We start from the raw sequence: 12,159 nt of genomic DNA, 5'->3' as shown, positions 1-12,159 counted from the left end.
CGTACCAATAAGTTTTTCGGAACTTATGTACTAAATATCATTTGATATTTACCACTAGCTTTTCGGTGAAGGAAAACATCGTGAGGAAACCTGCATACATCTACGAAGAAATTCAAAGGTGTATGTGAAGTCACCAATCGGCATTGGGCTAGCGTGGGGACTATAGCCTAAGCCCTCTCGCGCATGGGAGGAGGCCTGTGCCCAGCAGTGGGACGTATATAGGCTGAATTATTATTATGTATTATTATTAAATCAGAATTTTAAAAAAATTTGAATGTATATCGATGAAAACTTGAATCCGTCTCGAATGGGTTAAATCGATGTCACCTGGCGAGCCTCGTGATAAACGGGCCAGGGTCCTCAGCTGGTGGTCTCGTTGAAGCCCTCCCGGAATTTGGAAATCGACAGGAGGGCCAAAAAATACGTGCCGTTGAGCCTTGGCGGCAAATACGCCACACGCTAATGCACAAGTTGTTGCTGGTGAATTCAAGTGGCCAGAATTGAGTGAAACGCTAGCCCCTGGGTTTCAAAGGGGAACACCGGCGTTCACGATGTAAACTAAAACGAACACAGGATAGCACTGTCATGCCACACACACCATTTCGGTGGAACTTTAAGCAGATATGATCCAATACTTTTCAAACAACACCAAAAATGGCAAACAATCAACCAACTTGACTTCGCTCTTCTCCTCAAAGTCCTTCTCTCTCACTTTTTTTCCAAAACAAAAACCTCAATTCCATCTTTCGAAAACCTTCCAATTCTCTATTCAAAAATCAGCCCCCCTCAAAAGTTACATTCTATTTTCAGCCTGCCATAAATCACATTCAAAATAGGCCAAAAAGGTAAAACAAACTTATAAACGACCAATGTGATACAGCGCCATCTAATCATCAACGCCTGAATTATGAAACCGCATAGAGAGACAACAGAAAGAGAACTGAGCAAGCAAGCTGCTAGCCACTGGAGAAGTTCAAAAATAAACCGACTGATGTCGATACATATGTAGCAATTTTGCTACAGCAGGTACTGTAAAAGAGATACGGTCAATGGGGAATGTAAACGCTCCAGGTAGATTCTGATACCACCCCACCTCAGATAGACCGTATCTCTTTTACAGTACCTATCGAAGACGAATAAACCTGAAACTGTCAGTCAGTAACCTCGCTTTGGGGCCCGGTATTGCCATTAATCATTAATTCGAGGGTCACCTGCAGTATCGATACTAATCCTATGGACTCAGGCAAATGGAAATTTCGGGACCAATTAACAATAAGATCAAACACTTCTACCCTTGCTTAAATTGAAAAGGCTTATAAAGGTGGGCTTGGTCAGACTAAATAATTCAATATCGCAGTCAAACTACCTAAAATTAAGCAAATTGGCTTAGTTTTAATTACAAGTGTCAAGCGTCTTATTTTTAAATACCACCAAGTTTGCAATTTTAATGCTCTCCTTTTTAGGGTTCCGTACCCAAAGGGTAAAACGGAAGACTAAGACTCCGCTGTCCGTCCGTCTGTCAGCAGGCTGTATCTCATGAACCATGATAGCTAGACAGTTGAAATTTTCACAGATGATGTATTTCTGTTGCCGCTAAAATAACAAATGCTAAAAAGTACCGAACCGTCGGTGAGCGAGTTCGACTCGCACTTGTCCGGTTTTTTTTTTCATCTAACTTTTAAAATCTTACTGTATTTTTTTACACCACGTTGCAATGACCGCCTGGAAAGTGGCATATGATCTACATTTAAAATTGAAATGTTTTTTTTTTTCAATTTAATTGAAATTAAATGAGAATAAAAACTACAATTGCGCTTATTTATCCTTTTTAAGGTTTCGTAGTCAACTAATGTCCGTCTGTCTGTCCGAGGCTTTGCTCCGTGATCGTTAGTGCTAGAAAGCAAAAATTTGGTATGGCTTTATAAATTAATCAACCGGACAACGTGGTAAAATAAAATTTAAAAAAAAACCTGTAAGGTACTTCCCCTACTGACAAAGTGACCTCGCTTTAACCGTATGGTGTAGGGTGTCGTTGGATAGGTATTTCCAAACGAATAGGGGTCTTCAACAAATATTACCTATTTGATGAAGTGAATATTTTCTGAAATAATAGCTCCGAAAGAAAAACATTGTGTCCCTTTCTCTAACTTTTCAACTAACTTGGGAATGGGAAGTACCTACACCTTACAGAAAACGGCAGCTAATTAAGAATAACACTAGACCCTGCTCATAGGTGAGTAAGGTTGCCAGAGCTCAACGAGGGTGCGGAGACTGCGGATTGTTAGGGATGCGCATGTAACTCCTCTGGAGTTGCAGGCGTACATAGGCTAAGGAGACTGTTTACCATCAGGCGGGCCGTGAATGAACGCGAAGTGATCGACAGCCCGCCTGCTTCCGGCCGGGCGTCCCTACACTACATCTACATCAGGCGGGCCGAAAGCTTGTTTGCCACCCACGTAGTAAAAAAATAGTCTAATATAGATATTCAATTAAAACTAAAGAGAACATGATCAGTTATGCCGTTTTTGAGTTATCGCAATAAAGTCTTCCCTTCATAGAAAAAGACGTACAAAGCGCTGCGCTGTAAAGGTACTCCCGTTTGTTTGTTATATACATGATACTTACTAATAGCACCCGTTCAAGGTATATTGTGACGGACGAATAACTACGGAACCCTACACTGAGCATGTCCCGACATGCTCTTGGCCGGTTTTTCACTTGAAGGCACAAACGAAGTCCAGATTGTTACATTCGTCAAAAATGCCAGGTCACTTTTGTTCAAGTTTCCATACAAAGCCACCTGTTTTTATTTATGTTTTTATTTATTTTACATCACAGTCATGAGTGTATTTGTCAAATTGCAAACATTTCCAGAAACTCCAGAGCTACCAACGGTAGCGTTCGAGTCCCCATCATATGTGCTGCGCGCGGACATGGCGCAGACCGGACTACTAGGACTGGTCCAAGCAACAGCGAGCAACGGCGAGAGTATAACGTACTCCCTAGCTGTCGATGATGGTAAATATATATATACTTATTCAACATTGATCGGACCGCCCACCAGCAGACCGGATAGAAGCAAATTTTCGAAAGAGTGTCTTTTAAGGAGATCTTCATTTAATCTTACAGCTGTATGTACATATGCAATATGTTAATTATTAGAATAATGAAAAAAAAACGGGAGACCATAACTTTAGATCAATCACATCGGAATTAAGATGGTCGTACTAAACAAATTTCTCCATGGAACTAACCACAAATTCGCGTAAAAATATCTATTAATATTATACTTAATGTACTTACACCTTAAGGGCCCGAAGTAGACGAAACGTATGGGCCCAGGGGGATTTTTTTTCACGATTTTCATATCGGTCCCATGGGAAACCTTGTTCAATATTACCATTTTAATACATTTTTGACATTCGGAATCGCGAAAGATCACCTAATATAACCTATTTTTAGAAATTATTAAAGTGCCCACGCAAGTTACTCTAATATCTAATATAATAAACTGCTATTATATTGGCCGTGTTTACCACTAAAAAAAAAACAATTTGCATTATTTTTTGTCTCGATTCTTGGAACTACGGTGAAGCTTTAAATTATGATTACAATTGAAGCAGACATAGGTTCGCGAGCATAACATAAAATCATAATCTCGTGAAACGTGTAAATCCGAACGATATATTATTTGAAAACGTTTGGGTTATCAGATTACCATCCCTAATCAGCTTATAAGTTAAGCTGATATTCGTAATCCTGATGTTTAATCATACGATAAGTACATGAAAATTCAAATCGTAATGAAATTCAGTTTATAAAATTAATGTAGTACTTACCTGTTTATAACACAAAATGGCATGATTAAATTGAGCGCCTGATTGTAAAACATTAGCAAGATCACACAAAAGTTATTTATTACCTATTACTAGGCGAACATGTTGCCTAGTGAAATATAGTTAACCTCCATACATTATCACTTTTATTTTATGGCCCTTTTTTATTTTTTATTTATATATTTTATTTCGGAACATATTAACCCTTTTTACACTTCTGTACTAGTTGTTTACCATCATATTTAGATTTGCCCAACTGTAACGTGATCTGAGTTTCAGCAGAATATCCAGTGCTTTGCTCGAAAGAGTGAAGCGCATTAATAGCTGAGTTGGAACCGTTTTGTTTTTGCTGTAATGCACACAAATCCATTTATAGATATAAACTTTTCTGTTAATTAAATTGTGTACTTTAGTTTTATTCTGTTCGTAATGTATTTGTAAATTGTGTGTTTCTGCAGCATTCAAATAAACGTTTTATCTATCTATCATACATACATTAGTGTATAGATGGTACAGACTATTTTGATACCCTATTTCATACTTTCAAAATTTCTAATATCAAAATTATGTTGCAATTAACAGGCCAATTCGAACGTACACTAATATTAGAATGATTATTCATCATATTATTAATTTATCGTGCGTCTTACCCGCGCCCATACATGTACGGCCAAGTACGAGCAAAATGCACGATAACGAAATAACATGAAACATTATTCGGATATCAGTGTACATTCGAATTGGCCTGTAGGACTTTTCTTGTGCACTAGCGTACTAATTGCAACCAAATTATACCCATGATTAGTACAAGTGCGAACTATTAATATATAATGGAGCCGCAGGGACTCCAACTTGACTCCTTAAAATAAATACATATAGGATAAATAAAATAAACCGTCTATTACTGGCCACCTTATACTAAAAGGGATTCTGTTTAATAATCACACAATCTAAGTGAATCATCAGACCGATCATTATTTAGTTTACTTGAGTTGTGTAAATAAATAAATGGAGTTCTTATTTTAGCCATTTCAGTATAAGGTGGCCAGTAATTGGAGGGTGGCCAGTAATAGACGATTTACCCTAGGTCCTTACTTAACCAAGACAAAATTACCTAGTTAATCCTAGTCTTTCTCGCTGCACGCAATTCTCAATACAAAAATGTCTGCCCCACGCGCGTCGTTCTCTCTGTTATTCAAAACAACCACGGGTGGCGCTGATCATTGCTAAAACGTCCGATCAAGCGAATATTGCAAGTATATCATGTACCTACCTAATTAGTTTACGAATAAATAAATAAATAAACATAAAGGTAGTTAGACAACGATATATATAATATATAAATATTTATAAATACTTAAATAAATAGAAAACACCCAAGACAAGGAACAAATATCCATGCTCATCACACGAATAAGTGCCCTTACCAGGATTTAAACACGGGACCATCGGCTTCACAGGCAGGGTCACTATCCACTAGGTCAGACCGGTCGTCAACACCATATAACATTGCAAGTTCAACATTAACACAAGGTTTTATAGGGCACTTCGAATTATTAACTTAATAATGAAAACAGCTTAAAAGTAATATTTCACAATTAACAATTTAATATATCTCTTTGATTCAGTATCGAAGAATTAATAAAATATTTTTAAACCACCCATACACAATTCAATAAGTACAGGCATCTCGAAAATAAAATCAACAAAATTCATCGACCCTAACTCCCACGCTCATTAGGTGTCAAGCGACTCACGCGAAAGTTTATTTTAAAAAAGTTCAAACATTTTTCCTTATCCCCCTATCTTTGTTATTAATGCGGCCAATAAATTGTTAGCATTTTTCACACTAAAACCATTATCTGCAACGACTAAGACACTTATTTTCAATTGTCTTTGTTTCCAGCTCATCTCCGAGAGCGGGTTTTGATTAACAGTGTTGGAGAAATACATTTATCTGCACCAACAAATACTGGCGTGTATAGCTTCCAAGCGATAGCTACATCATCTATCACCCAAGTCCAAGCTACAACGGCGGTAAGAAAATATCTAATAATAAGTAAAGGCTTAGCTAAAAATTACTTAAATATTTATAAGATACGAAAACGAAATGTGTGCCAACATTTTTATCGGGGGCCAAGACAAACTTATTATTTCGTATTATACACTTCATCCACGTTCCAAGTTTAATGTTTTGATGTTCAATCTATACCTACTCTTAATAGCCACGAAAACAGACCACTTATACATTACGTCAATAAAATGTTTCGTGTCATTGCTTTCCGGTCCATTAGACTGTTTATTTTTTTTATCTTATCTATAATTTTTTCATATTTTTTGTACACTTCTGAGCATGTATGACAAATATACTGTCACTGTGCAGGTACAACTAACAGTAGAAGCTGCCGCAATCTGTGGAGACGAAAACGCGCTCCCGCCACTCATAATCTTGGATAGAGACGAAGAGGAACCACACACTAACCTCGTCGTCCTCGACAGCGAAGCTCAAGCAGATTGCCAGTTCAGGCTGACCAATCGCTGGCCCCTCGACCAAGATTGGCTCTACATTGACAATACTGGTTTACATGCAAAAGCAATCGATCGAGAAGACCCGCGAATAGCTTTCATGGCATTGTCGCAAGTTCAGGTGGAACTGGTATTGGAATGCGCTAGTGACACACAGAGTCGAGCTAAGCGGTCTACATTAAACCCCAGACTAGACTGGCTCGGACCCTACGAATACGGAAGCAACAGATGGATACTTACTGACACAATCTTATATAACTCACGAAGAAGCTTCGTCAACTTGATAGTTAACGATATTAACGACAACTACCCCATATTTGTCGGCAATGAAAACGAGCCCATTATATGTGGGTATCCTATTCCGGAACTTGAAGATATTGTGCTCCCTCGAGCTTTAGCAGAATTAAAGGTAAAGTTAACTTTCATTTTAGAATTATATTTGATATGAAAATTGGGTTTGATTTACATACTAACGTAACCGTAAACGTAATTTTACACTTTAGGTAAGCTTTTTCGGTAACAAATACCTAATGTGAGATTAAAAATACGCACCTAACATACAAAGGTGGCCATTTACATGATTCCACGTCTTAGACATCAGCACGCACCTAAATCTCTACTTTGAATTTACCCTTTGAGCGTAAAACTAATTTCCATACCAAATGTGAATCCAGTGAGTTAATGTTTAAGCTGTTATTGCGAATGCTCCCGCAAAAAAGTCACGCATCATTTCGTGACTCCAATCTCAAGTTTCAAGGATGAATGTTCATGTATTTTATGGGATATTGAATTACATCAGGCCACTGACGCTGACGTGGGTGAGAATGCGGCGTTGTCGTTCTGGAGTGCGTCGGAAGTTTTGGCGGTTGCGTCAAATACGGGCTTCGTCCACGTCAGGGATGGAGCCAGCCTGTCGCAAGACCAGCGCCTCATTGTGTCAGTCACTGATCTTAACGGGAGGGAAGATGGTCTAACTACATCTATAGAACTTCTGGTAATTCTTACTTATATATATATATATTGTTAATGTTAAACTGGTCGGTGGCCTAGTTGTCGGTAGTGACCCTGCCTATGAAGCCGAAGGTCCCGGGTTCGAATCCCTGTAAGGACATTCATTTGTGTGATGAACACAGATATTTGTTTCTGAGTCATGGGTGTTTTCTATGTATATAAGTACATATGTATTTATCTAAATACGTACATACGTATATCGTCGCCTAGTACCATAGTATAAGCTTTGCTTAGTTTGGGGCTAGGTAGATCTGTGTAAGATAGATCCCAAATATTTAATTATTAAACGAAAGCCCATTAACAGTTTTAAAGTATCTGAATAATAGGTTACTTTTACCAGCTCATTCATAAAACGCCTCTGTCATTGTGTGACACTTTTAGTGTGGAATATGAACAAACGAAAAAAAACTAAATAACTTCATATTATATTAAAAAGCAAGGTTTTAGCATAGATAAATAAGTACGCTTACAGTGCTCACTCTTTTCATAAATAAAAACCTATTTATATCTAATAAGTTTTAAGCGAGCTTTACGAAAACTAAAACTAATAAGATAAGATTCGAGTTCAAGACTTATTAATAATAACTTTAACCATACATCTCATACAACTTATTATTAACAAGTAAGGATAGCCATGTATTGAGTGACCACTCTAAGCTTACTTATATACTTATTTCTCTGTGTTTTATATTAACTTGTGTTTGATTTAGTTGACACTATGAGCTAATCATCTGGGAAAAAATAAATGGAATCATTTATGTTCACTTGTCAATAAACAATCATTAGGTACGGGTTGGAAAAACCTATGAGTATATTTAACTCTCTCATTCTAGGTAAAACTATTAGATACGAGTCATATCGCTGTGGTCACTGTCCGCAACGCATTTTTAGACCAAGAGGAAACTATTTTGGAAAATCTGAGTTCAGCTGTGGGGTACGAGGTCAAAGTCCTCAGCTCCGCGGTCATATCCGATGACCCAAGCGATTCTGCGAATACAAGACGCAAACGAGAAGTAACCACCGAAGGAGCGTCATTGCAGCTTTATGTATACGGCTTAATTGATCGCGAACCGGTGGCCGTTGATCGGCTTACAAAGTAAGATATATAGATATAATAATCAATTCGATTCACTATTCCAAAAACGTTTTCGTTATTAAAAATACCTTTTAATTTCAGTGACATAACAGACAATATAATAACCGGGGTTGATGTCACGAGCACAGTATCTCTGGAAGATTATCTAGAAGGCCGCGAGATATACGGCGGAGGACGTGATACAGGTCTATTAGTCGCAACAATAGTCTTGAGCATCCTGCTCTTCATACTAATGCTGCTTATTGCCTTATGGTTCTTCCTCAGATGGTAAGAGTACAGTTACTAACATATTTGCTTGTATTATCATAGCTCAAACTAAATCACGTTTTCACGTCATTGCTTACAGGAGAAAATCACGAAATTATGAACAGTTCAGTGACGCTAATAGTTTAGCCTCTCGCGATGAACCGTTGGAATCACCCCAAAAGATTGACAGTTTGAGAAAACCAAGACTCAATATAGATGAGTTGAAAAGAAGTGAAAGGAGGCTTCAAGAAATGCTTGACGCTCCGGTTGAAGAAGTTAAACCGAAAGCCCAAACCTCGCAAGTAGATCCCAAAGATTCAGTCGACACAGTAATAAATATGGCATCGACACGTGCCACCGACGTTACACTGCCCATAGTAATACAATCCATAGACAAGCTTAAAGACGACGAGCATTCAGGAGAGGAAGATGAATTTGGCGAAAGGAAAAACAAGAGCCGGAGAAAATCAGTAGTTACCTTTAACGAGAATGTGGAAAAAATTATTCACGTAGAAGACATTCCGGATGATAATTCATCGGACTTAGAAATATACAAGTTTTGAGCTGCTATTAAATACAAAAATACATGTAAATAATGTTACTAAACTCTTTTTATGTTTTAATAATATAATTTAAACGTTTAATCTGTTTCCTTAAATAAATTCATTAGTATGCACATCCTTTTGTTAAAATCCAGAAGCGTGAGTAAGCTCGAGCCAACGACCTCTCAACGACTAACAGATGTTATCACTTTTATTAAATCTCAATAAACACTGTAATTTTTATTAAATCATTTACTTACTTCAATCGATAATTCGTTCAGTCAACAAGATTATAAATACAAACATCGTCATTTAGCTAATACTAAGATTATGACATGAGCCGGCAAATAAGGTGAATTTTATTATGCTGTTTATTACTTAGGTCATACTGAAAGTTCCTATAATCTCAAAAACTGTAGTAGATACGCACATTTTGGTATTGTAATCGCTTTTCTGAACTCTTTCTGATATTGCGCACAAATTTTGTTTACGATGAATGAATTAGACGGCCCATTTTTCCTCTGACACTTTTTGTATCAGGCGGTTGTGGGGTATCTATAATACTTATTCAGATTCATGTTTTCTGACGTACGTGTACCTATGTAGGTTTTATTTTTACTATGATACCTGAGGTTATCTGAATTTGGTTTGAGATTAGAGCGTTGTTTTTTAAAGACTTGCTTCTCGGTTATCGTCCGTAAGATTAATACAAAAGCGACTAAAATTATAATATTATAATCTATTACAAACAGATGCACGAGAAATGGGCTTCATTATAAAATAATAGTAAAGCCTGATATATTATCTTTGTTGTCGACTGAGAGCACATTGAAAATCGTATAAAATTCTGAAACGAGAAATTTCTCGGATTAAAATGATAAAAACGCTCGACATATAATTTCCTAATCGCTGGCATTCTGGAAATTGTACCACAAAAAAGACAATGAGTTGTATCTTCAAAAATAAACATTTTCTTTCACTGCGTGATCTCTAAGAGGGTTATTGTAGAAATTTTCAGTATGGCCCACGTAGGAGTACATATACCTCTGAATACGTCTCATAATAAATTCATGCGTAAGGCAGTGTGAACTGGTGAGTAAACGATAAAATAGTAAAGTCCGTCTAAGGTAACTCTGTAGCAACTTTTTAGCGAAATTAGTGTAGCGTGCCATTATAAATGTGGTATTTTAATTTCCTCGTTTATGGTGTCAATTTCACTCTCGTTGCTTGCCAAGTCTTTATAATTAGACCTAGTTAGGATGGGTGACGATCGGGTAGCCAAAAGGGCTTACTTGGGCCGACCAACTGGACGCCCCGTCCTGTTGTTTATCCTAAATATCGCTGGGCGGATAGAGTGGAGTAGTGTGCTTGGCGTTGGCGAAAGCTGGCGTAAATCCGCTCTGGACCAAGCAAAGTAGCGTGCTCTTGTGTTGGAGGCCAAGAAGTCTCATTTTAGCTGATCGCGCCAGCAATGTAAGTAAGTATGTAGCTTAGACTGGCTTGTTTTATAGTTATAGCAACCTACCTACCTATTGTATTACGTCATGGATTATTTAAAACACACGGTACCAACCGATATAAGCAAACAATAAAACCGTACCCAATCAAACGAGAGTGTTTCCCCATTCCCGTCCAGACTCTTGGGATGTGACTATGATTGGCCTCGACCTAACAAAGCCTTTCTTATGGGACAGATATTTCAATATTATATTGTTACGTTATAAAAAGAACCCTCATCTTTATTTTATCGAACGGCGAAGCTACAGCATATTATTACGATTATATAAATGTTATCTTAGTTTTTTCGAATCCTATTTCAATAAATTTTAAGGATATGACACTTAAGCCACGCCCGCTATCTCACAAAATACGAGTATGTTAGACACCGTATGACCGGACGAATACAGTTATCTTTCGGGCGGTTGCTTTAATGGTCATTTAAATTATTATTCGAGTCACAGTCGTTTGATAACATCTGAAACATGTTTAAATTTTGCAATTATGTCGATTTTTTTAAGGACTTAACTTGTTCAAGGGCAGGGCATTTTGTGAATTTGTATTTAATGAAGACAAACAACGTTAAAATGCGGCTTAGTTATGGTTGCTTAAAGAAATACCGGACCGGAGCCTTTTCTTAACGCAATCGTCGTAATAAAGATTAACAGAATTACTAAATCTAAACACATACTTTATTATTTATTAGAAATTTGACGACCAGTCTGGCCTAGTTGATAGTGAACTAACTGGATGGTCCCGGGTTCGTATTCCGGTAAGGGATTTATTTGTGTGATGAGCACAGATATGTGTTCCTAAGTCATGGATGTTTTCTATTGTATTTAAGTATTTGTATATTATACATATATATCGTTGTCTGAGTACCCACAACACATGCAATCATGAGCTTTACCATGGGATTTAGTCAATTTGTGTAAAAATATTCCTATTAAAAAAATTTATTTATGTAATATTAATGCATCAAACTCTCCAAACATCAAAACAACAAAATTTAAGTAAGTAAAATCTTAACCAGGGTGCGTTGCCATCGTGCCAATCGTTAACGCTCCGTAGCGAACGAAACGCAACTGTCACTGTCGCGCTAATGCAAGAGTTATGGACGGAGATGACTACGCTACGCTACGGAGCATTAAAAATTGGCACGTTAGCTAAGCACCTTGACTACCTACAGTTTTGTGATCCCTCCTCTTTTTCTTTTGAAGCTATATCCCTATCTGCTATACCTACATATTTACCTATAGCTATATCAAGATAACAGTATTTGCCTATATCTTAATATAGGTACAATAGACTGCTAAAATCATTAACCATCCCGAAAAGTCTAGTGAATAGGCAATGGAAATTCGTTACCAACTATCCTAATGAAATCCCTTAAACAAAAGCCTAG

At 37.3% G+C, this 12,159-nt stretch overlaps 1 protein-coding gene across 1 annotated transcript in view; it reads left to right on the top strand.

Annotated features, from left to right (window-relative positions):
• LOC133533623 (uncharacterized) overlaps nt 1–9,505 on the top strand; it is a 49,302-nt gene extending 39,797 nt beyond the window's left edge. The window contains exons 45-51 of the mRNA XM_061872634.1: nt 2,875–3,018; nt 5,743–5,873; nt 6,220–6,771; nt 7,162–7,356; nt 8,207–8,469; nt 8,551–8,736; nt 8,816–9,505. Of these exons, the coding sequence (XP_061728618.1) occupies nt 2,875–3,018; nt 5,743–5,873; nt 6,220–6,771; nt 7,162–7,356; nt 8,207–8,469; nt 8,551–8,736; nt 8,816–9,278 (1,934 nt within the window). The 3' untranslated portion in view covers nt 9,279–9,505. The remainder of the gene's footprint in view (nt 1–2,874; nt 3,019–5,742; nt 5,874–6,219; nt 6,772–7,161; nt 7,357–8,206; nt 8,470–8,550; nt 8,737–8,815) is intronic.
• The last annotated feature ends 2,654 nt before the right edge of the window (nt 9,506–12,159 follow it).

This window comes from Cydia pomonella, unplaced genomic scaffold, assembly GCF_033807575.1.
Source record: "Cydia pomonella isolate Wapato2018A unplaced genomic scaffold, ilCydPomo1 PGA_scaffold_183, whole genome shotgun sequence".
Lineage (NCBI taxonomy): Eukaryota > Metazoa > Arthropoda > Insecta > Lepidoptera > Tortricidae > Cydia > Cydia pomonella.
Note: the sequence above shows the minus strand (reverse complement) of the source record. Positions and strands in the feature narration are given on the sequence as shown.